A 26748-nucleotide genomic window follows, 5' to 3' on the forward strand; every position below is an offset into this window, starting at 1 on the left:
GTGCCATTAAAGTCCATGTGTGTGTAAGGCAGGCGTCCCAATACTTTTGGCAATACAGTTTATATCCATTTGTGGGCCACCACCTACACCAAACACCTAAGAGATTGTAAAGGCCAGGCTCCGCCTTTAGTGACTGAGCTATGTCTGATTGGCAGCGCCCCTTAAGCTCAGAAAGTTCAGCTATAGGAGAATCGGTAACCCAGGCCAGATCTTCAGCCCACCAATCACCATTGGACACTTCAACACCATGAGCAGAACTCCTGGAATCGAGGGGCCTCTTTTTTCCTGTAGTTTCTGGCACAGTCTAAGGAGCCATGTGAGACTCCGCCCCCCCTTCCCACTTCATGATTCGGAGCTTAGATGAGAGGTGCGAGGAGATGTCAGACCCAACGACATCACTATTCCTTATGAATGGATAACTAGGAGGACAAACTAGAGGAGACTTCGGTCCTCATTGTTAGGGACTGTTTGGAGTCAGATTTTTGGGGGACAATCCAGTTTTAAAGATAAAGGGGGGTAACCTCTAAATCCCGCTGATCTAGGTGTCCAGCGAGGTGAATTGAGTGGCAACCTCAGCCTGGATTCTGACCAGGCCACGCCCCAACGCGTTTCGCTTCACCTTCTGGAGCTTAGTCATCGGCACACTACTAAACCATCGGTCACAATTCAGTTTTAAAACTTCCTAACAAAGGGTGCAAAATCTGGTGCAGCTCTGCACAGAAACCAATCAGCTTCCAGGATTTATTGTCAAAGCTTCATTGAACAATGTGAAGTAAGAAGGGAATTGGTTTCTATGCAGAGCTGCACCAGATTTTGCACTCCAGTTTTAGTAAATCTCCCCTATATACAGTATCTCACAAAAGTAAGTACACCCCTCACATTTTATTCTATCTTTTCATGTGACAACACTGAAGAAATTACACTTTTGCTACACTTCGATATACGTTTGGAACAAGCCAGACCTTCACTTTGGGTCTCAATTCAGCCTGGCCTACATAGGCTGTTCCCCCATGTTAATTTCATAGACAAAAAAAATTTTAGTCATAGTTTTCGTGACTGGCATGGAAAATTACGCCACATTTGTGTCAATTGACCACTGTCCAGCATTGCAGGCCTCCTAAGGCAACCGTCCAGAGCACTGAGCATTGCAGGCCTCCTAAGGCAACCGTCCAGAGCACAGTGCAGCATTACAGGCCTCCTCAGACCACCGTCCAGAGCACTGCGTGCATTACAGGCCTCCCCAGACCACCATCCAGAGCACTGTGCATTACAGGTCTCCTCAGACCACCATCCAGAGCACTGTGCATTACAGGTCTCCTCAGACCACCGTCCAGAGCACTGTGAGCATTACAGGTCTCCTCAGACCACCGTCCAGAGCCCTGCGTGCATTACAGGCCTCCCCAGACCACCATCCAGAGCACTGTGCATTACAGGCCTCCTGAGACCACCATCCAGAGCACAGTGCAGCATTACAGGCCTCCTCAGATCACCATTCAGTGCACAGTGCAGCATTACAGGCCTCCTCAGAGCACTGTGCAGCATTACAGGCCTCCTCAGACCACCATTCAGAGCACTGTGCAGCATTACAGGCCTCCTCAGACCACCATTCAGAGCACTGTGCAGCATTACAGGCCTCCTCAGAGCACTGTGCAGCATTACAGGCCTCCCCAGACCACCATCCAGATCACTGTGTGCATTACAGGTCTCCTGACCGTCCAGAGTGTGTAGTTTGTTCACACCTTAATACCATAAATAATAACATTTGATTTTTACCCCAGGAGTATATTATGAGTTTGGAAAGAATGCTTAAACAATGCATTACAATTAAACTAAAACTATTCGATTTTAGTCAACCTAATACGACAAACAATTCAGATGACTAACATGTGACTAAATCTACAATGACATTTTAGCCAAAAGACTATAACTAACACTAAATCCAAATTTAACCCCAAAATTACACTGCTGTGACCACCATTTACCTCAATGTAAATTTCTTCTTGATGTTTAGCAGGCTGAGCCGTTCTCCCGCTCCTCTGTATCTCTCGATGTACGCTTCACAGACGTTCCATTGTTTTACATCGATCCCTCTGAAGTGCAATGTTGTATTTCTGCGTTTAATCATATAACTAATAAAATATTGAACATTCTAGAAGATAAATGATACTAAATCCATCCTAGGGATGATCTTACCACAATGGAAGAGGTCTTTCCATGGAGTATTGCAGCAGCCCAGGAGGAGTTTATAGAGAAGAGCGGAGGGAGAAGACCGGACTGTATAAGTAATGGAGACAATCAGAAATAACAGACAGATTCCTTCATCCCTTTTAAAAGGTAACCTTTATTTTTTTTGTTTTTTTAAATTGCTCCAGAAAGCGCCATGTTAGAGGTCAGTTGAGAAGAGCGTTGGACACGCCATACTGCGAGCCGCCATTCCAGATCATAGAGGAGGTGAAGCATTACAGAGGCGGCAATCCTGGAACTCCCACTGCGGGGAGACTACAAATTCCATCAGGATCTGCAAGCCTGACACCCACAGACATGATTCCCAGAGGCAGAAGAATGATGGGAATTGTAGTTTCCCTACAGCTGGAGTGCCGAGGTTACCTTCCTCTGTATCATTCTCTATACTGACTGCACCCACACAAAGCTGATGCAATATTGAGGATCGGACTGATAATGTCTAAGAAGGGTTTGTGATGTCACCGAGGCGTAAGGTGAGCCACCATGATGAACCGTGTCAGCGTCCTCTGCTCTGTGCCGGTGCCGCCTCACCATCATCATCCTCATTGGGGTGTACAGATCTGTAATTAATCACTATGGAATATAATCTAGAAATCTTCCTCCATCCATGGAGAGTCTGCGGCTTCTGAAGGAGGAAAGTGCTCAGAAAACGTGTCCTCAGAACAGCTCTACTCTGTCACTCCGGAAGGGGGGGGGCGATTAACATTCAAACTCATTTTGATCAACAATGTTACCATAAAATTATTATCAATGTAAGTTAATGTCTTTAAGTGGATGACCCCACCCCCGCCCCCCATAGAAAAACCACCATTGATGAAGTTAGTATAGATAGACAAACCGATACATCTACGAATGATTTCTTGCCTCATTTCTATGTGTGAACGCGCCTTTTCTTCTCCTCATATAAACCCACGCTGCCATTTTAACTAGTAAATGTAATCGCCAGGCCTCGCGCACGCGCGGTATGTGCTCTGGCGCAGTTATTGTGCACACAATGGCATGTCTTTGGCAATTCTACTCACACAGCTAAAGTCATGAAAATGTATAAAAAATAAAAAAAAAAGGTCCTTTCCCGTACAAACTCACAAGATCTGGCAGTTTAAATTCGGGGGTCTCTGGAAGACACTGGAAGCCCTCCCAGGGGAAGTGAAAGATAAAAACTTGGAGTACGTTTCCTAAATCAGAACTCTACCCCCCTTCAATTCAGCAATGTGACTTCCCGGAACTCCCCGCCTGCCTCTGACATCTTCAGGGTCTTGATTGCTGGCCTGTCATTGGCTGGGCTGAGAGGACGTCGTTCCGTCAGCTCAAGCATTGCAAAATTGGTGCAGTGAGCTGCGCATGCACAGATCGCAGTACATGGGAGGACAGGCAGGTCGCAGTACATGGGAGGACAGGCAGGTCACAGTACATGGGAGGACAGGCAGGTCGCAGTACATGGGAGGACAGGCAGGTCACAGTACATGGGGAGGACAGGCAGGTCACAGTACATGGGAGGACAGGCAGGTCGCAGTACACGGGAGGACAGGCAGGTCACAGTACACGGGAGGACAGGCAGGTCACAGTACATGGGAGGACAGGCAGGTCACAGTACATGGGGAGGACAGGCAGGTCACAGTACATGTGAGGACAGGCAGGTCGCAGTACATGGAAGGACAGGCAGGTCGCAGTACATGGAAGGACAGGCAGGTCGCAGTACACGGGAGGACAGGCAGGTCGCAGTACATGGGGAGGACAGGCAGGTAAGAAGCTTTAATTCAGAAGAGACAAGGCATGCCTCCTCTGCAGGAAAAATCCTGCCTGTTCGCACATTTCCATTCCTAGAAAAAAGTTCCTCTTTAATAATCATTGTATTGAAGGTGTTTATAGAAGGGAATGCAGGGCTGTGCGCACCTCTATGGCTTCTGTTTAGCGGGTCGGAGGTCTGAATAAACATGCTTGCATGGTGGAGCAATATTTGTTCCTTACAAATACAAACTATGGAGAATGAATAAAAAATGAGTGTATGACACAGAATGACAAACAGGACTTTCAGTTGGTTACTGTAATGCCTCAGCATGGGCACTCCTATAAATAAAAGTCTAGTGAGTGAGTTGTATAAAAAGCAATCTATGCTCTCAATAAAAGAATTTTAATGATATATTTCTCAGGCTTCAGCCGTCGTTCTTATATATAGAAAGTCTGAGCAGCCGGCTACCCAGAAAATCCCACTTTTCAATTTCTACAAGTGCCTCAAATCTCCTGGCGAGGAGTCAATGAGCCAGAAAATCAGACTTTTATTATTTGTAGAGTTTATACTCTACTGGGACTTTGTTGGAGATACTGGTCCCGCCCCTCCTCTCCTCCTCCGCCATCTTTGAATATCTTGTGAATAAGCATATGTGCCAAATGACTGCAGATCTACTTCCTAGCTGTACATCTTTAGAATCCGCTGCAACCGTCAGCAAATCCGCTGCAATCCCCGCTGCAATTTTTTGACCTCCTAAAGAACAAATTGTCCTGGATTATAATAAAAGCCTCTCTGCAATCCTGCAGGACAAGATTCCCAGATTGGGAAAAACCCAGGACCCCTGGATCACCTCCCTGATGAGGACCCCCAGACCACCTCCCTGATGACGACCCCCAGACCACCTCCCTGATGAGGACCCCCCAGACCACGTCCCTGATGACGACCCCCCAGACCACCTCCCTGATGACGACCCCCCAGACCACCTCCCTGATGGGGACAGCCTCGTCAGATCTGAGGCCAGCCTCTTCATGGCCAAGGAGAGACTCGCCTTCTATTTTCCCTTCCTTCATCCCTTTCTCTTCTTCCTACTTAGTAAAACTTTTGGTAGTTTGGGGAGCGATGTAGGACTGCTGGTCACCCATTTTTCCCACTTCCCATCTGAGGGCTGTGCCTGCAAACGCAGAGACAGGCTACCGTGATCAATTCATGGCTGGGATGACCCCTCATCCTAGATGAGAGCGTCCCCCGCCATGCAGTTCCTCGTTATTAGGAATTATAGTCACAGCCCAAAATTACATGATACCGGTTCCTTAGAGACCAATGGTGGATGTTACTGTTATCACATACCGGTTCCATAGAGACCAATGGTGTGTTATCACATACCGGTTCCTTAGAGACCAATGGTGTGTTATCACATAGCTGGACTTTTTATACTGTATTGTATAGTTTTATATCTGTATGATAGAGAAAAAAAAAGAAAAGGTAATAAGCTCCACTTATTGGAGTGGGGAGGAGCCAGAAGAAAGTTATTTTATTGGATGATGGTCCTTCCAATAACTCAGACAGTGAATGCACTACAAGTCCATCCTTGTGGGAGTGTTCTGAGGACACAATTACTGAGCACTTCGATTTCTGGGACAAGATCTGGCTGCAATGTCACCTCATTGTGCCATCTTCCTGCACTTGGCCGAGGCAGCTTCTTCACCACCTAACCCAACACTCACCCATCCAATCCCTCAGTCACATGACCGAAGGAGGGAGCACAATTAGACACGATTTTTCAAGGTCTTTATAAAAAGTATGAATTTTGTAGCCAATGGCCGCAGGTTTCTTCTCTTCTCCCATAGGGCACAGGGAAGCTGAATGTAAGAACCTGATTGGTTGTTATAAACAATAGTGTGGGAGGGACAAATGTCCCCAGTGAGGGAATAAACCAATCAGTGGGTTAGGATGAGAAGAACCGCCTCCAGCATGTGCAGATAATGGGCAATGAAGTGATGGAGGTCCGCATGCTTCATACTGACAAATCCCTACGATTAACCGTTGTGTTAGGACACTAAGCAGAAAGCTTCCATTAATGCGGAATCGGGAGCGAGGAACGCGCGCCGCCCTCCGAGGTAAGTACACATTTGTAACGCCTTAGATAGTGTTTTGGTTACACAGAAATAAGACAATAAAACAGGTTGTGGATTCTAGTGGTAAAACAGAGGCAGAGATCTACTCAATATACACGGAGAGGCCGGACTGCACAGAAAACAACTTTACCCAATTTAAAGTCTTTTAAAAAAATAAATAAATTAAAATAGAAACCCAGCGGTGGGACCGGAGGTTTCCTTTCCGGCAGTGTACTCCAGCCAGAACTCATTGTACAGACTTTGCAGCTAAAACTGGGAAAGTGCCTTGACAATAATAAAAAAAAAAACTGTCTACTTGCCAACAGTCCCAGGACAAACCTTACATGCTCCACCCACAAAAAACCCAGCCAAGAGTAGCTCCGCCCCTGAGGAGACAGAAGGAACAGCCCCAAGAGGAGGTCCACCCCTGAAGAGACAGAAGGACCAGTCCCAAGAGGAGCTCCACCCCTGAGGAGGCAGAAGGACCAGTCCCAAGAGGAGCTCCACCCCTGAGGCAGAAGGAACAGCCCCAAGAGGAGCTCTGCCCCTGAGGAAGCAGAAGGAACAGCCCCAAGAGGAGCTCTGCCCCTGAGGAAGCATAAGGAACAGCCCCCTGTGCTAGGACTGTTAGCAAGCATTATAAAAACATACATTTATAAAACAAAGAAAATGAAGTGGTGATCAGCACATAAAAGTCAGACGTATTCCACAGCTGGGGGTTTTCTTGTGGTATAAGTATGAACATTACTATGTACATAGGAGTACGGTTTATTTTCCAGTTGGTGTAAGGCTAGACAAGGTGCGAAAGTGGTCGGTCTGTTCTACAGACAGCAGGTCTGCAATATTCCCATTGTATATTTCTTGATACACCTGAAAAGCTGCAGCTTCTTGTGCCTCTGGGGTTTAATGGGTTAAGCATTGCAGCGTGTAGTCCCAGCCTAAAAATAGGAATAATAATCTATGAGAGAAGAGGTGGGCTGACAGCAAACCCCTCTATGCAACGCTCTGCAGAGCACCCAAAGGTAAGGGTTTGGTATGTTTGATGCAGGAATGCATGCTGGGAAACGTTATGGATGAACAGATAACAGTGACTGCTGCTAGGTCATTGCAAATAATAAATGTCTATAAAAGTGACCGTTCATACAGTGCAGAAATCCTCCAAGCACCCCCTAGTGGCACATCCTGAACTGCTCTAGGCACTTGGAACTGAAAAACATGCTAATTTTTTTTCCACCCTACAATATGACCACCCCATCCCCCCCCCCCCCCCCAACTCCCCATGTATAATTCTCCCAACTGGCAACCTAAAGTGTCCTACCCAGAATCCCCTTGCCAAGGTTTGCTAGGGGTAAAGTGAAGAATTCCCGGAAAGCCAGACATCCGCCTTTGGGCAGAAGCATCCCAGAGCAGAGGTAGGCGGCTTAATGCGCAAAGGAAAAGGCGATTCCGCTTCCTGCCCCTCACCCACAGCCCAGCCTTTGCCTTCCAATAACTGGAGCACATGCTTCATTCAACTCAAACGTACAAATCTCCCTCTATAAGCAGAGTCAGAAACATGGCGCACGTTACAGACAGCGGGAAAACGAGAGACGTGCCGCCAGTAACTCCGACCTGAACCTGCGACTCTCCAATCACAGCAACCCAATAGAAACATTCATGGGGGCAGAGACCTGAAAGATGTCCGACACTTTCCGTACTCCAGGGGTTAATCAGGTGGAATAAAATCAAGGCAAGCTTCCCATAAGGGGCGTGTAACACTTCAGACAAGCTAGGAGGCCCCACCCCTTTCCACGACGAAACCTACAGAATGGGCGGTGTCAGAGCAGCCTTATGTCCGTTATACATGGTTATTATTTGGTCATTTACACAAGTGTAACTGTTTGCTTCATGAGCGGGTCAGGCTTCGTTCTCCGTGGGGGCGGAGTTCCCTAACACAGCATCAGGCTGGCGGCTCATTCTGTCCAATTCCTCCTGGACGTTGGTCAGTACCGGCTTCTGTCCTGTAGAAGAGACACAAAGTCAGATATCCGCTCTCTGCAGACTCCTATATACTCTATATTCAGGGAAACGGCAATCTAACAGGTTCTCCCAACCCCCACCGACATTATACTTCCCTCCCAACCCCCACCGACATCATACTTCCCTCCCAACCCCCACCGACGTCATGCTTCCCTCCCAACCCCCACCAACGTTATACTTCCCTCCCAACCCCCACCGACATTATACTTCCCTCCCAACCCCCACCGACATCATACTTCCCTCCCAACCCCCACCGACATCATGCTTCCCTCCCAACCCCCACCGACATCATACTTCCCTCCCAACCCCCACCAACGTTATACTTCCCTCCCAACCCCCACCGACATCATGCTTCCCTCCCAACCCCCACCAACGTTATACTTCCCTCCCAACCCCCACCGACATCATACTTCCCTCCCAACCCCCACCAACGTTATACTTCCCTCCCAACCCCCACCGACATCATACTTCCCTCCCAACCCCCACCGACATCATGCTTCCCTCCCAACCCCCACCGACATCATGCTTCCCTCCCAACAACCACCGACATCATGCTTCCCTCCCAACCCCCACCGACATCATGCTTCCCTCCCAACCCCCACCAACGTTATACTTCACTCCCAACCCCCACCGACATCATACTTCCCTCCCAACCCCCACCGACATTATACTTCCCTCCCAACCCCCACCGACATCATACTTCCCTCCCAACCCCCACCGACATCATGCTTCCCTCCCAACCCCCACCGACATTATGCTTCCCTCCCAACCCCCACCGACATCATGCTTCCCTCCCAACCCTCACCGAAATCATACTTCCCTCCCACCTTCTTCCGGTGAATGGAATGGAGCCGGTTTCTCTATAAAAGTCTACATTACCCACTAGCTGCATTTATATATATATAGTGTTTTTATTTTGTCATCATTTTTGTTATTTTTGGCGAGGCCGCATTATTATGTTCGCTTATTTCTCATAACAGTGTAGTTCCTTGCTGCCTTATTCGGTGTTTGACGTCTCTGACTTGGCGAGTTATTTGTTGATCTGTGTTTCATATAAGAAGTGAAGCAATTATTCTGTACTTTCAATTGCTTAAATTTCATTTTTGGAACCCCTCCCCCTCACCTCCTGAAGAAGTCCCCCCCCCCTCACCTCCTGAAGAAGTCCCCCCCTCACCTCCTGAAGAAGTCCCCCCTCACTTCCTGAAGAAGTCCCCCCCTCACTTCCTGGAGAAGTTCCCCCTCACCTCCTGAAGCAGTCCCCCCCTCCTGAAGAAGTCCCTCCCTCACCTCGTGAAGAAGTCCCCCCCTCACCTCCTGAAGAAGTCCCCCCCTCACCTCGTGAAGAAGTCCCCCCCCTCTCTCCTGAAGAAGTCCCCCCCTCTCTCCTGAAGAAGTCCCCCCTCACTTCCTGAAGAAGTCCCCCCCTCACCTCCTGAAGAAGTCCCCCCCTCACCTCCTGAAGAAGTCCCCCCTCAACTCCTGAAGAAGTGGGTTGGGGTGATCTCGTGATACAGGTACCATTCTGGTAGGTTACCTGGATCCTGTCTAAATTGGCCCTACTATGTATGTGTATGTATGAATGTGAGTTCGGGATTAGATTGTAAGCTCCTTGAGGACAGGGACTGATGTGAATGTGCAATGTATAAGTAAAGCGCTGCGTAAATTGACAGCACTATATAAATACCTGAAATAAATAATAAAATATAATATATCCTGTTTGGGGGTTCTGAGTAATTTTCTAGCAAAAAAAATGATGAATTTTACATATAGGAGAGAAGTTTCAGAAATGGCCCGGGTGGCAAGGGGTTAAACTCCTCTGTGTGCACGGACACACTGCCTAACATACAAAATAAATATCGGCGCACACCTAAATATAAAAAGCAGCTGACAGCCATGGGTTAATCTAGGTAACCAAGTTGGTAAAATTTAGTAATGTTATAGTGCAGCGCTTGGTGAACGCTAGAATTATACGCAATGTATTAAAGTCCATGCAGGACGGCCGTGCAGATGGCGACGCACTAAAGATAAAGTCTGAGAACTTGAAGTGATAAGGAAAGCCGAATCCACCACCAAGCAGACCGGCCTCTCACCTCAATGGCCGACCCAAAATGGGTCATCACACTAAAACCAGGGAAAGCCTTTCAAATGCTAACAGGATGGATGGATGGATGGATCATGGAGCTGGTCCCAATCAATGCAGGCAATCTGCTGTCCTCATACAGTGCAGTCAGGTAAACCTCATCAAATCCCCACTACAGGTGCAGTTGGGACGTCCGGTGGAGCAAACCACAGGATATAAAAGAAGACTTAGAACACGGTCCAGTTTGGTTTGGTAAAGTCCGAGCTGTCATGGATCATTGGGCAATGAACACCTTTCAGCAATTCGGCAGATTGCTGGGACATGTAATTCCTCCGGACAATGGCTGTACCCGGCTCCGGAGTGGAGCGCTGTGTATAGGACCACCTTCCCTCCTCCTGCTCTCTCTCTCAGACTTTATCTTTACTGCACTACCATCGGCACAGCCCTTCCTGCATGGACTTTAAAGCGGAGTTCCGGCCTCAAAATCGACTTTGGGCCGTCCGCTTGCTGAGGGTCACCTGAAAGAGAAATGGATAGGCCGATTTTTTTTTTTTGGTTACTTACCTTATTATAGAAGAAAATATACTCACCTTCCTTCCACTTCCTCCCCTCTGCGGCCCGCGCAGTCTCTTCCGGTTTGCAATGATTCCTGGGAGCTGAACGTCATCGCTCCCAGGAGTATTGCGCCTGCACCGGCCCTGACGTCACTTCCGGTGCGACGCCGCATTCCCTGCTAAACAGCTTCTGGGAATGCCTAGAAGCTGTGGAGGGATGCTGCGCCTGCACCGGAACCGATGAGCGAGGCCGGTGCAGTGCATTGTGGGACTCCAACGTCACAGAAGAGGACACAGAAGAGGGACGCTGCGGCTTCAGCTGCCCACACCTGAGATGGCAGCGCTGGAGAAGAAATTTTCAAGGTAAGTATTTCTTCTTACAGCTAAGTGCGACCCGGGACAGATCAGAGGCATCCATTGTGGAATGTACTAACCCTGACTGTCCCAGGGGGATTTTTAGCTCAAATTGACCCGAGGCCGGAACTCCGCTTTAATACATTGTGTTTAATTTTAGTGTTCACCAAGCGCTGCGCTATTTCATTACTAAACACAGCCTAACATAGAGGGCTTTCAGGGGCAGAAAAAAAGACAAACGCCTGGAAATACAAGTATGAGCCGCAGTGTGCATGACGCCCCGCCTGACGTCCCGCATGATGTCCCGCATGACACCCCGCCTGACGTCCTGCCCGACGTCCCGCATGATGTCCCGCCTGACGTCCCGTCTGACGTCCCGCATGACGCCCCGCCTGATGTCCCGCCTGACGTCCCGCATGATGCCCTGCACGACGCCCCGCATACCCTCCATACCTGGCTTCTTTGCTGCGTTCTGTGCAGGACTTGACCCCCCCGGGCTCCCCGGTGATCCGGTCTTCTTACTCAGCAGGCTATTGAAGAAGCTGGCCAAGACCCCTTCACTGGCCGCTGCATCTGGAATAAGAAATATTATTATTACACAAGAATACAGAATAAGAATATCTGAAATCTACCTGCCCTGCCCCCCCTCCTCTAGAGGAACTAAACCCAGCATAAAACACAAACATTCCTGGCATGCAGGGAATAAAATCTCTCACACTTTTGTCAGCTTTCAACAAAACGAGGGTTGCACCGATGGCGTTTTTTCATCAGCGAGTGGGAGGAGTACCGATACTTAGCGGTGCGATTCGTGTCAATACGAAGTAAATGCGCACAAATCAGCCTGCGGTCGCAATACTTTGCAGATTTTGCATTTGAGCAGATATGTATTTAATGAGAGTTCTAACATTTTTAATAAACTGCCCACTAGATGGCGCTCTTCCCTTTCTATACACACAGGAGCGGTGGGGGAAATCACATGCGATTCGGATAGGAATTGCACTGAATTTCTGGTCAAAAGAAATGCAATTCCTTGCAGTGCGATTTGCGCCCCTTTATTTTGTTGTTTATTATTTTGTATTGATGCAAATCGCACTGCAAATAAACGGTTTCAGGATTAGGAGAGATTTCTTGAGTATTCCGGAAAATCCTTGTTATCTGCACTGACATCGTTATCGGTGTATCCCGAAACCAATCTGCCAATCCATCAATTGGGGAGAGTCCTGACTGATCACATGCAGCACACCATCAAACAGAGGCCAAGATGGCGGAAAAGGAAGGAGGGTTTAGTGCCGCTACAAAGATAAATCAATTCAGTGATACCCAACAAGATCCTGGAGATCCGAATCCCTGTCACATGAATGAGCAACTGCATCCCTGTGAGGAAAAAAAAAAACCCCTAACCCCCTCCCCCGCTTCTACAGCCACATCAATTCACCAAATGTGAAAAAAAAAAAAAAGTATGTGACCCCCGGCTGTTTTTTGTAGGTTTGCCCACTGACAGAGAAATGATCAGTCTGTAATTTTATTGGTCGGTTTATTTTACCAGCGAGAGACGGAATAACAACAAAAATATCCAGAAAAGTTATAAATTGATTTTCATTTTTTGATTGCAAAAAGTAACTTTATTGAAGAAAAAGAGTTACAGCACATAGCAGAAGGTATAAAAAAATGAAATAATTAAACAACATAGGCGTGCGCACAGGGTGTGCCGGGTGTGCCTGGGCACACCCTTATCACCTAGGGCACATTAGCATTATCGCTCTGTTTGCCAGTGAGAAGATGGGAAAGATCTCCCTCGGACCTGCTCTGCCATAAGAGAAGTGCCACACACTTCTATTTCACTTTGCCAGCAGGGCGAGTAATGTACCGGGGCCATATACATGTAGGCAAACACATGCATGTGTATTTAAACTTTGGGGTGCACACCCTAATGCAATAGGCTGCTCACACCTATGTTAAACAATCGTGTTCTGTCATTATACAAATAATAGGGTGAGAAAATATGCAGAGCAAGACATGGGAAAGCAGTATACAAACAGGGGGGGGGGAACAAGTGAGGGGGGAGGGGGGACACACCTCAAGATCAGGGCCAATCAAAGAGGCGGGCCAGGGCAACCAGTACATCCATACATAGCCCTGAGTAGCCCCTTATCCCGCAGAGGGCTCCTAAGTCCATCTATAATTGATTCGCATTTTAATGAGTGAAATAAGTATTTGACCCCCTTAGTAGTTGGTGGAGAAACCCTTGTTGGCAATCACAGAGGTCAGACGTTTCTTGGAGTTGGGGTCACAGAGGTCAGACGTTTCTTGTAGTTGGCCCCCAGGTTTGCAGACGTCTCAGGAGGGATTTTCTCCTCTCCAAGTCATTGAGGTTTTCAGGCTGATGTTTAGTAACTTGAATCTTCAGCTCCCTCCACAGATTTTCTATGGGATTAAAGTCTGGAGACTGACTGGGCCAATCCAGGACCTTAATGTGCTCCTTCTTGAGCCACTCCTTTGTTGCCTTGGCCGTGTGTTTTGGGTCATTGTCATGATGGAATTCCCATTCATGATCCATTTTCAATGCCCTGGCTGAGTGAAGGAGGTTCTCACCCAGGATTTGATGGTACATGGCCCCGCCCATCATCCCTTTGATGCGGTGAAGTTGTCCCCTTAGCAGAAAATCACCCCCAAAGCATAATGTTTCCTCCTCCATGTGTGACGGTGGGGGATGGGGTTCTTGGGGTCATAGGCAGCATTCCTCCTTCTCCAAACACGGTGAGTTGAGTTGATTTTGGTCTCATCTGACCACAACACTTCCCCCCAGTTCTCCTCTGAATCATTCAGATGTTCATTAGCAGACATCAGACGGGCTGTACCATGTGATTTCCTGAGCAGGGGGACCTTGCGGGTGTTGCAGGATTTCAGTCCTCCATGGGGTAGTGTGTTACCAATTGTTTTCTTGGTGACGATGGTCCCAGCTGAGATCATTGAGAAGATTCTCCTGTGTAGTTCTGGGCTGATTCCTCACCGTTCTCCATCATCATTGAACCTCCATGAGCTGAGATCTTCCATGGAGCCCCAGACTGAGGGAGAGTGACAGTTATTTTCTGTTTCTTCCAACCAACTGTTGTCACCTCTCATCAAGCTGCTTGGCGATGGTCTTGTAGCCATTCCAGCCTTGTGTAGGTCTCCAATCTTCTCCCTGACATCCTTGGACAGCTCTTTGGTCTTGGCCATGGTGGAGAGATTGGAATCTGATTGGTTGATTCTGTGGACAGGTGTCTTCTATACAGGTAACAAGCTGAGATTAGGAGCACTCCCTATAAGAGAATCCTCCTAATCTCAGCTCATTACCTGTATAGAAGACATCAAACACAAAAAAAACAGTGAAACTGGGATATGGCAGGGGAATAATCGCTTCACCTACACAATCCAGCTTTCTTTTTATGGGACTCAGTAGACTGCATAGATCAGTGTTCCACAAACACATCGGCTGTTCCCCTTCAGGATGGATCAATAACCCAGGTGATCCGCATTGATCTCTACATTTCCAATTACTGGACTGCCTTCCCCATCCAACTTCATTACCCCATGATGTTTATTGGATCCCAGCACCCCCACCATCTTCTAACACCGCTAATTTGACATCCACCGATCCTTGCATTTACCTGACTGCTGGCTTTGTGAATTCACTTCTGAGTTTTCTTTCAGATGATGGGGATGCCACCTAGTGGCCAAATGTAGTATAGATCCCCACTGCCATTTTCCCCTTCCATCCAGCCTTATCAGCGAAGTCTGTTCACGTTAATTAGCCGCTATTTCTCATTAACCTGGTCTACCACGGGGTATTTATTCATTTACACCACCTGGGGTATTTTATTCATTTACACCACCTGGGGTATTTTATTGATTGTTCCTATGTCCTTGCTGTGACTTATTGCCGATACATGTGTCAACTTTTATACTTCTTTCAATAAAGTAATTAATTTTTTAACCACTTGCCGACTGCCGCAAGTACATATACTGCGGTGGTCAGCCCCTCCTGGGCAAAGTGACGTATCGGTACGTCACTCACCCGCGAGCCAATAGGGGGCGAGCATGCGCTGCCTGAGGCGCGCTCCCATCCCCGCTCATTCACTGGGATCCCCGCGTGAGTGACCGGTGGCTCCGATGTCCAATCTCCCGCTGGAGAGGGAGAAAGGCAGGCGGTGATGTAAACAAAACCGTCTGTCATTCTCCCTGGTGTAAGCACAGAGGCTATGTGATCCTGCTATGTAGGATCGTATGTCTCTGTGGTTAACTCACTAGCCACGCACCTTGACAGTTAGAATCACACCCCTAGGGACACATTTAACCCCTTGATCACCAATAAAATTAACCCCTTCCCTGCCAGTGTCATTTTTACAGTAACAGTGCATATGTATAGCACTGATTACTGTAGTAATGTCACTGGTAACCCCAAAAGTGTCAAAAATGTCAGTCAGGGGTCCCATCTGTCCGCCGCAATCTCGCAGTCCCGCAAAAAAAAAAAAAATCGCAGATCGCCGCCATTACTAGTAAAAAAAAAAACAATAAAAATGACAAAAATCTTTCCCTTAATTAGTAAACGCAATAACTTTTGCGCAAACCAATCAAAATACGCTTATTGCGATTTTTTTTACCAAACATATGTAGCAGAAAACAAATCGGCCTAAAATGTTAAAAAATTTTGATTTTTAAATATTTTTTTTGGGGAATTTCATATAAAAAAATGTGAAAAATATTGTTATTTTTTCAGAATTGTCGCTCTTATTTTGTTTATAGCGCAAAAAATAAAAATCGCAGAGGTGATCAAATACCACAAAAAGAAAGCTCTGTTTGTGGCAAAAAAAGGACGTCAATTTTATTTAGGTACAGCGTCGCACGACCGCGCAATTGTCAGTTAAAGTCACGCAGTGCCGAATCGCAAAATAGGCCCTGGTCATCGAGCAGCCAAATCCTCCGGGGCTGAAGTGGTTAAGCCTAATACCGCCTGGGTTTCTTAACCCTTTGCTATTCTTTTTGTTACTTTTCCCTGTATAGAAGACGCAGGAGAGGCAGAAATCTGCTGATTGATCGGGGATCAAATATTTATTTCACTCATTAAAATGCAAATCAATTTATAACTTTTCTGGATATTTTTGTTATTCCGTCTCTCACTGGTAAAATAAACCGACCAATAAAATTACAGACTGATCGTTTCTCTGTCAGTGGGCAAACCTATAAAATCAGACGGGGGATCACATACTTTTTCCCCCTCACTGTACACAAATTACGGCCAGTTCTGGAAAGGAGACATTTGTTTGAGTGAAGTCTCAGCTACTTTAGTAAATCCGCCTCTAAGGACCCTTCCACACCACATGCAGGGGATGCATTCCGAAAATAATAATCATGGAGACTGAAGATGAATATAAATCTCCCTCTATCGGTTCGTCTTCCAGACTCTACAATTACAGCAACCCGAAAAAATCAACGATCTTCTCCCCGCTCCGCTCCAACCTGCAGCACCTAGGTGGGGGAAGGGAGTCATCAGCATCCTAGGAGCCCAAATGTCCCAGCAAGGTACCATCCCCTTCTATGTATTGTGCTACAGGACATTCCCCCGAGAGGACATTGGAAGGATGCTACCCTCCCCCCCCCCCCTCCCCTAAGTGCTGAGGGCAGAATTTGGGTAAGACAGCGCAGGGTTTCCTAATGGGGGAGGGGATCTCACTAGAAAAGAAGATCCTGATATTAGTCAGTTGGAGGTTTGAACAATCAGCGATTTCCGACCTTCACCGCCGCGCTATTCTCTTATTCTTCTATCTCCACTTTATTTTTATATTATAACTTTCCTCTTCCAAATACATTTTCCCTGTGAGCCGAGGTCGTTTATTTCCCTATCACTGGTTTGCTGCACTAATACACCGATATCACTCATAGATCTGGGCTATAGCTGACAGAAGTAAGTACACCCCTCACATTGTAGCAAAGTGTCATTTCTTCAGTGTTGTCACATGAAAAGATAGAATGGGAGGGGTGTACTTACTTTTGTCAGGTACTGTGTATATGTAGAACAGTCAGTGACAACCCCACCAGCTATACTGCCTTTTCCAGAATCAATCCCAGTCACAGAGGGGGAGATTTACTAAGCCTCGGTTCACATTTATGCGATGCGGGAAGGCTGCGAATTCGCAGCCTGTTCCCGCATCGCACACGCACCCCCGGCAGTTCACACTGCCATATGCGATACGCTGGGGGTGTCAATGTAATCTTAACGACACCCCCAGTTTGATCGCATATCGCAGTGCGATCGTGCAGTTCGCACAGGATCGGATCGCACTAGTGTGAACCGCTGTGCGATCCGATCCTGATGCGGCAGCAAAAATGCCTCCTGTGCGTGTTTGCTGCGGGTGCGATGCGAATTTAGCCATACAAACTGTATGGCTAAACTCGCACCGCACAGCCGATCGCATATAATGAAGGAGCAGTGCGCTCCGACATGACATGCGAACCCCGCACACGCAGAAGTGTGAACCGGGGCTAAAACTGGAGCATTCATAATCCGGTGCAGCTCTGCATGGCAGCCAATCAGCTTCCAACTTCAGCTTCTTTAAATAAGCTTTGCAAATGAAACCTGGAAGCTGATTGGCTGTCATGCACAGCTGCACCAGATTCTGTGTTTTCCAGTTTTAGTAAATGAATCCCATTGTGTATTTTTGCCCAGACAAGAACATTCAGGATTTTCTGAAAAGGTGGGGGGGGGGGGGGGTGGGGGGGGATTCTTACTCTTAATATTGGGGTCTGGTTTCTTGACGGCTGCCATGGGTGAAGAGCTGGGCACGGTGGTGGATCCGGTGCGGCCCGGAGTCCGAGGGGAACCAGTGGGAGCTCTGGCTGGCGATTCCTGAAAAACAAAAACATGAAATTTCTTAAAGCAGTCATAACCCTGAAAGAAAAAAAATGAACCCGATTCATTAAAGCAGAATATACAGCATAGCGCTTCTGCGCTGCCATTGGTCCCATTCTATGCTGTAAAATACCTGGTTGATCCGGCCTGTCCCTGTGTCCCCCCAAGTGTGCTGACCACAGTAATCATGGCTGCTGATCCACCATACTGCAGTCAGTTTGTGTGCCTCCATCATCCCGCTGCTCTCCTCCCTCCCCCTCCCTCCCTGACAGCTATTGAGTCGTCAGCGATGTGGGAGACGATCTGCTCCCCGCCCCTCCCCTCCCGCCGCTATTCAGTGTAATATCACTGCACATAATTACTGGAATCCCCTCCGTTATAGGAAGCAGTGTACGTTTCTGTTTTTTATTATGCAGCTCAACACTTAATTTCACAGTGCCGCTGTGAGGTCACATGACCTCCCGCCGCTCTCCTGAGGTCACATGACCTCCCGCCGCTCTCCTCCTGAGGTCACATGACCTCCCGCGCGCTCTCCTCCTACGGTCACATGACCTCCCGCTGCTCTCCTCCTACGGTCACATGACCTCCCGCCGCTCTCCTCCTACAGTCACATGACCTCCCGCCGCTCTCCTCCTACAGTCACATGACCTCCCGCCGCTCTCCTCCTACAGTCACATGACCTCCCGCCGCTCTCCTCCTACAGTCACATGACCTCCCACCGCTCTCCTCCTGCAGTCACAGGACCTCCCACCGCTCTCCTCCTGCGGTCACATGACCTCCCGCCGCTCTCCTGAGGTCACATGACCTCCCGCCGCTCTCCTCCTGAGGTCACATGACCTCCCGCGCGCTCTCCTCCTACGGTCACATGACCTCCCGCTGCTCTCCTCCTACGGTCACATGACCTCCCGCCGCTCTCCTACAGTCACATGACCTCCCGCCGCTCTCCTCCTACAGTCACATGACCTCCCGCCGCTCTCCTCCTACGGTCACATGACCTCCCGCCGCTCTCCTCCTGCGGTCACATGACCTCCCGCCGCTCTCCTCCTGCGGTCACATGACCTCCCGCCGCTCTCCTCCTACAGTCACATGACCCCCCTGCTGCTCTCCTCCTACCGTCATATGACCTCCCGCCGCTCTCCTCCTGCGGTCACATGACCTCCCACCGCTCTCCTCCTACAGTCACATGACCTCCCACCGCTCTCCTCCTGCAGTCACAGGACCTCCCACCGCTCTCCTCCTGCGGTCACATGACCTCCCGCCGCTCTCCTCCTGGCTGACGCCAGAGGGGAATCTTAGCCCCTCCCGCTGTAGTCCTCAGATCGGGGAAGTAGAGTGGCGGAGGTCACGTGACCACACTATAAAATAAGGTATTGAGCTGCAGAATTGAAATCAAAGTACAACAGGTACTACATGTAGGTAAAACAAATGCATCTAAAGCCAAAACTTTTTCTTTTACCATTTTGGAACAAGCGGAGAAGGGTTAAACCCTCTGCCATGATTGGGTTTTTCCATCTGTGTCCCGATTTCGGAGATTTCCCCATACATTCTGCTCTGCAGACCCCACAGGAGGTGAGGGAAATCTCTATGAGACGGCTGTCACCGGAAGAAGCGTCCCCATTGGAAGATCTTCCCTCCATTCTCACAGACAGCAATAAAAATCAGAGCGGAGTTCTCTCCCCTCTCCACTACACCCAAAACAGAGAGAAGGTTTTGGCTTTACATAAACTTTACAGTGGAAGGCAAGAAAAACCTAACTAAGCCTAAATCTGCTACCCCGCCCCCCCCCCCCGACTGTCCTATACCCCCTGTAAAAGGGGGATGCCTTTACTTACCTATTCTGAGGGTGCTCCGGGCCGGTCACATGATCAGTGTAGGGGAGGGGCAGCTGACAACGGATGCACCATAGCAGCCATTGTCAGCGATTTCTCCGATGCAATGAAGCCGGCGCTGGGACCCGACCATGTGACCCGGCCATGTGACCGGAGCGACTTCAGAATAGGCAAGTACACACATCTTCCATGTACAGGGGACATAAAATAGGCTCAGAATGGAGGTGGGAGGTAATTGATGCTTAGTTCAGTTTTGATTGAATTTCCACTTTATGGCCCAACATGCCTTTTATAACATACGTGTTGTATGAACAGAACACCCCCCCCCCCCCCTTTATTATGTCGTTCTGGATTGCTTTTCAAGATTCATGACTTCCACGAGAGATCTGCATCCCTTCTGTGTAGAAAAGAGAATTCCCTGACTCCATTCATAGTGCAGCTCAGGATAACCTCAGTAGAGATGCAGTGCAGCTCAGGGTAACCTCAGTAGAGATGCAGTGCAGCTCAGGGTAACCTCAGTAGAGATGCAGTGCAGCTCAGGGTAACCTCAGTAGAGATGCAGTGCAGCTCAGGGTAACCTCGGTAGAGATGCAGTGCAGCTCAGGGTAACCTCGGTAGAGATGCAGTGCAGCTCAGGGTAACCTCGGTAGAGATGCAGTGCAGCTCAGGGTAACCTCAGTAGAGATGCAGTGCAGCTCAGGGTAACCTCAGTAGAGATGCAGTGCAACTCAGGATAACCTCAGTAGAGATGCAGTGCAGCTCAGGATAACCTCAGTAGAGATGCAGTGCAGCTCAGGATAACCTCAGTAGAGATGCAGTGCTGTGCAGCTCAGGGTAACCTCAGTAGAGATGCAGTGCAGCTCAGGATAACCTCAGTAGAGATGCAGTGCAGCTAAGGATAACCTCAGTAGAGATGCAGTGCAGCTCAGGGTAACCTCAGTAGAGATGCAGTGCAGCTCAGGGTAACCTCAGTAGAGATGCAGTGCAGCTCAGGGTAACCTCAGTAGAGATGCAGTGCAGCTCAGGGTGACCTCAGTAGAGATGCAGTGCAGCTCAGGGTGACCTCAGTAGAGATGCAGTGCAGCTCAGGGTGACCTCAGTAGAGATGTAGTGCAGCTCAGGGTAACCTCAGTAGAGATGCAGTGCAGCTCAGGGTAACCTCAGTAGAGATGCGGTGCAGCTCAGGGTGACCTCAGTAGAGATGCGGTGCAGCTCAGGGTAACCTCAGTAGAGATGCAGTGCAGCTCAGGATAACCTCAGTAGAGATACAGTGCAGCTCAAGGTGACCTCAGTAGAGATGCAGTGCAGCTCAGGATAACCTCAGTAGAGATTTAGTGAATAAGGAATGAAGAAGAAGTGTTTGGCTCGTAGTTTTGGAGATTCCATTAGATGAAGAGCGGGATTGTGGGGGGAAGGGTGTTCACATCTCCCCCAATGTCTTCTGACCATCACACTGCTCCGCTCCCAGACTTCCATGTATTGGGGCTGCACTGGCAGGCGGCCACCAACACATCACACCACCAGGGATCTGAACTACTTCCCTGTCTGCGGGGGAGGGGGGAGGGGCACTCCATTGTACAGCATGGGATCACTAGCCTGGGGTCAGAGATGTTCACATAACAAGCAGGCTGATCTACAGAAACTAAATTTATCCCAATAAAATCACCTAAAAATCTGACATTTTGTAACATAAGAAGTAGAATACCCCCAGACACATACAGGGGGGGAATTGGATTTTTGTCTTACCGTAAAATCCTTTTCTCTGATGTGCATTGACGGACACAGCTCCAGAATCTTCTTGACCATTGGGTTATACTGCCCCCTACAGGAGCAGGACACTTGGCAGGAAAAAGCTTTACCACGCCTATGGGGCCGTCCCAGGAGGGATACTCCCACTTCCTCCTATAGGGACTCAGTTTTGTAACAAGCAGTGTCAGAAGAAATCTAACCCAACTCAATACAGAGGTGGGAGCTGTGTCCATCAATGAACATCAGAGAAAAGGATTTTACGGTAAGACAAAAATCCAATTTTCCTTCATTCACTGATGGACACAGCTCCAGAATCTTCTTGACCATTGGGACGTCCCAAAGCAGTGCAAACATGAGGAGTGGGAAAAAAAACACAGCAGAAAAAAATTCCCAAAGGCTAAGCCTAGACAACCAGGTAACACGGAGCTCAACCAGGAACAACTGGAGCTCACCTGAAACAATACACCATCAAAGAGGACCGAGACCTCCCAAACAGCAGCCTGCAAAACCTTGCGGCCAAAGCAGCATCCGCAGATGCCAACACATCGACTTTGTAAAAATGTTGTGAAAGTGTGCGCAGACGACCAGGTGGCCGCCTTGCATCACCGACGCCTGATGACGGAAGGCCCAGGAGTCACTCAGCGCCCGCGTAGAATGCGCCTTAACAGGGAAAGGAGAATCTGACCCTGAATAGAATAGGCCTGCACTACCGTCTGTCTGATCCATCTAGAAATGGTCGTGGCGGACGCAACCAAACCCTTGCGAGGTCCATCCGTAAGGACAAATAACGAGTCTGATTTCCCAAACGACTCGGCTGGTACCAGGTACACCCAGAACGCCGAACCACATCCAGAGACTGCAAGGCAATCTCCTTAGGATGCCTAGGCTTAGGAAACAGGGAAGGCAACACCAGGTCTTCATTCAGATGGAAACCAGAATAAACCTTAGGAAGGAAAGACTGACAAGGACGAAGCACCACTTTATCTCCGTTAACCACCAGTAGGGTGACAAAGCTGCCAGCTCCAACATTCTACGTGCAGAAGAAAAAGCCACCAACGCGGCTACCCTACCTGCTGGGACAATGTAAGCAGAGGAATCTCATGAATATTTTTGAACAGCAGTTACTGAAGAATCGACAGCACCAAGTTGAGATCCCACGAGACAACGGAGACCGCACTGCGGGAGCCAAGTGGCGAACCCCCTGAACAAAAGTGCAAACCAAAGATACATAGCCAAAGGATGTTGAAAGAAAAACTCCAAGGCCGAAACCTGGCCCTTGATTGTACCCAAGGCAAGATGCTGCCAAACACCTCGTTGGAGGAAAGCCAAACTCCGAGTTACCGAAAAGGCGCGGGTGTGAACCCCAAGAGATTCACACCGAGCAGAGTACGCTCTTCAAATGCAATGGTAAATCTCCCTGGAAGTAGATTCGCTAGCTTTCAGCATTGTTGGAATCACTGATTCAGGCAACCCTCTATCCTTCAGCACCTGGCTTTCAACAGTCAAGCTGTTAAAGCCAGCGATTGTAAGCAAGATGGAAGATTGGCCCTTGGGTCAACAGATCTCCTCTGAGATCCACGTGGCAAGAATTTCTCTTTTGGAGAGGTCTCGTGTGGAACTGTGCAAACGGAGCCACCCTCGAAGGAAGACATCATCAGACCCAGCACCCGCATGCAAGTCCTGAGAGACAACCAACTGCTGGACAGCAGGAGTCAAATGGCATCCTGCAGCTTATGGATCTACCATGGGAGGAACACCCTGGCTGAGGCCGGACTCCAGAACAGACCCAGAAAGTCCAACTTGGTGGACGGAACCAGAGCCGATTCCTGGGAATGTTATTTTCCAACCGAACTCCTGCAGAGTCCGCACAGTAATTTCCTAGTTGTCCATCAGAACAGTTGAAGACTCTGCCCGCAGAAGATAATCCAGGTACTCCAGTACCGCAATCCACTGCTGGTGCAACGACGCCAACACCGGGGCCAACACTTTGTGAAAACCCGAGGAGCTGAGGCGAGACCAAAGGGTAATGCCACAAACTGATAATTCTCCTCACCCATGGCAAAGTGGAGGAAGCAGAGATGACCGACATACAATATATCAGAATAGGAAGGTAAGCATCCTTGATCTCGATAAAGGTAGAAGATCCCCTTTATGTAGGGATGTCACTACCGTACGAATGGACTCCATTCGGAACATCTGTATCCGCACAAAGCGGTTCAGAGCTTTGAGGTCCAAGATTGGACGCACCGTGCCTTTCTTCCTGGGAACTGTAAACAGGTTTGAAGAAAATTCATGAAACAAAACTTTCCGAATCTGAAACCGGAACAATCGCCCCTCGGAGGCGGTCTGGGGATAAATGCAGGTTGGAAGGAAAAAAAACCTCTCTGGAGGATAAAACCAAAACTCGATCTTGTAGCCGGACCGAATCAGCTTGTGGACCCACTTGTCTTGAATCAGGGAGGTCCACGGGCCTGGAAAGAAGCAAAGATGTCCCCCCACCCCAGACAGGTGAGAGCGCCCCTTCAGGCAGAAGAGAGCTTGTCTGCAGGTGTGGAAGGACCCGCTCTCGGCATACCAGACCAGGTCCTCTTGGAATCTCCGGAGGAGGTTCTGACAGACTTAGATCCCTTGATCTTGAGATCCTGAGTAATGAAAAAAACGCTTATGAACTGAGAGAGAAAAGGCCCACGACTGCGATGAGACTCTGGCAGCCTGTGGAAGAAGAGTATTCTTCCCCCTGAAAGACCCTTAATGATAACATCCAGGGAGGATCTGAACAGGCGATTTCCCACAAAGGGAAGATCAGATAAAGCCTTCTGGAAAGTCTGGTCCACAGACCAACATTTCAGCCAATCATGCGCCAAAGGACCACTGCTGTCACGGACAGCCAAGAGACTAAGGGAGCCGCATCCAGGGAAGCATCACAGATGAACTGCAACCCCTGGACCAACTGGTCCGCCAGCTCCGCAAAGGCAGGAGGAAGCTGTTCCCCCTCCAGATTCTGGAGCAAAATATTTTCCCACTCATACCGCTCCTACCCTCCCCCCCCCCTGCTAAAACAGCAGTGTTATTTTCAGGCACTCACCTGTCTTCCTTAACCACTTGCCGACTGCCTAACGCAGATTTACGTCGGCAGTCAGCCCCTCACAGGCAAAGTGACGTAGGTCTACGTCGCTAGCTTGTGAGGGTCTAGGGAGCGAGCGTGCGCCGCCGGAGGCGTGCTCCCGCGCGGTCACGCACCCCCCCGCGCGTGTGACCGGTGGACCCGATGTCCGCTGGTCACTCGGCGATCGGCGGGGGAGAGGGAGAAAGTCAGGCGGCTTGTGTAAACAAGCTGCCTGTCATTCTCCTCGGTGTATGAAGGATGATCATACGGTTCTACTATGTAGGACCGTTGATCACTGTTCATACATCTGAAGCCACAGCCAATCACAGTAGAAAGCACGCCCCTAGGGACACACATAGCCCCTCCCTTTCAAAAAAAAAGTTAACCCCTTCACTGCCAGTGTATTTTTACAGTAACAGTGGATATGTATAGCACTGATTACTGTAGAAATGTCACTGGTAACCCCAAAAGTGTCAAAAATGTCAGTCAAGGGTCCGATCTGTCCGCCGCAATGTCTCAGTACCGCAAAAAAAAAAAAATCGCAGATCGCCGCCATTACTCGTTAAAAAAAAAAAAAAACAACAAAAATGACAAAAATCTTTCCCTTTGTTAGTAAACGCAATAACTTTTGCGCAAACCAATCAAAATACGCTTTTTGCGATTTTTTTTACCAAACATATGTAGCATAAAACAAATTGGCTGAAAATTTTAAAAAATTTTGATTTTACATTTTTTTGGGGGGGGGGAATTTCATATAAAAAAAAATGTGAAAAATATTGTTGTTTTTGCAAAATTTACGCTCTTTTTTTGTTTATAGCGCTTAATCAAAAAAATCGCACAGGTGATCAAATACCGTCAAAAGAAAGCTCTGTTTGTGGGAAAAAAAGGACGTCAAATTCGTTTAGATACAGCGTCGCACGACCGCGCAATTGTCCGTTAAAGTCACGCAGTGCCGAATCGCAAAATACCCTCTGGTCAGGAAGGGGGTAAAATCTTCCGGGGCTTAAGTGGTTAATACAATGTGCCCAATGTGTCTGTTTTATTAAAGAAATGCCGTTCTATACTGTACTTACGAGTGCCCCTCAGCGCTCACGTAACTGGCCGCCTCTCTACTCCTCCCCTCTCAACTGACGTCAGTGGGGGGATTCTCGGCGCCTCCCACTGTACCAGTCAGATCGGGAGAGGGCGCAGCGGCCGGTCACGTGAGCGCCACTCCATAGTACAGTATAGAATGGCTTTTTTATATGAAACAGATACACTGGGCACATTGCATTAGGGAAGACAGGCGAGTGCCTGAAATAACACTGTGGGGTTACAACCAATTTATAGTAATAAAATCTAGCAGATTCATGGAAAATGGCCCTGGTCTCTGACTTCCTGGTATCTGACTTCCTGGTCTCTGACTTCCTGGTCTCTGACTTCCTGGTCTCTGACTTCCTGGTCTCTGACTTCCTGGTCTCTGACTTCCTGGTCTCTGACTTCCTGGTCTCTGACTTCCTGGTCTCTGACTTCCTGGTCTCTGACTTCCTGGTCTCTGACTTCCTGGTCTCTGACTTCCTGGTCTCTGACTTCCTGGTCTCTGACGGTCTCCTATGGCAGAACTTCAGACTCCAAACACTACTATAGAACAATCTCTGTCCATTTCCATTGTCAGTCTTCAGTCTTTGATAGTTTTCATTACATGTAACAAATATTATATGTGGCCATTTGGAGCCATTAGGGGACACATTTGAGGCCCCCTTTACCTTGCAAGTTGTCAAACACTGACCTAGACCATCAGGAACTGATCTAAAGACAGACTTGGGTCTTGAGACAACCTGAGGAAGGAATGAGTTGGGTCCCTACAGGTACTCCTTTAGGCGGAGCAGCAAGCATTGGGGTGATTAGTGGGGTATATTCCAGGATACTCACCGAGGCTCTTGTTGGAGTGGCCGGCTGCTTCGCCAGGTAAGACTGTAAAAAAAAAAAAAGAATGAAAAATATTAGGAGGAGTCCTCAGCTTTCCAATGTAAGTCTGTCATCAGTAAAGAAAGTTACACAGAGAAGATCAGAGAGATTTGGGGAGAAAGGGAAATGATTGG

At 48.5% G+C, this 26748-nt stretch overlaps 1 protein-coding gene across 2 annotated transcripts in view; it reads right to left on the reverse strand.

Annotated features, from left to right (window-relative positions):
* Positions 1–7032: 7032 nt before the first annotated feature.
* Positions 7033–26748, reverse strand: part of DYNC1LI2 (dynein cytoplasmic 1 light intermediate chain 2) — a 332150-nt gene continuing 312434 nt past the window's right edge. For both annotated transcript variants that reach the window (XM_082270204.1, XM_082270203.1), the window contains exons 10-13: positions 26579–26620; positions 17863–17980; positions 11548–11667; positions 7033–8087 (exon numbers count right to left, since the gene is read on the reverse strand). In XM_082270204.1, the coding sequence (XP_082126330.1) occupies positions 7984–8087; positions 11548–11667; positions 17863–17980; positions 26579–26620 (384 nt within the window). In that variant the 3' untranslated portion in view covers positions 7033–7983. The remainder of the gene's footprint in view (positions 8088–11547; positions 11668–17862; positions 17981–26578; positions 26621–26748) is intronic.

The sequence above is a fragment of the Pelophylax lessonae genome (genome assembly GCF_965119305.1).
Source record: "Pelophylax lessonae genome assembly, chromosome: 10".
In the NCBI taxonomy this organism is placed as follows: Eukaryota; Metazoa; Chordata; class Amphibia; order Anura; family Ranidae; genus Pelophylax; species Pelophylax lessonae.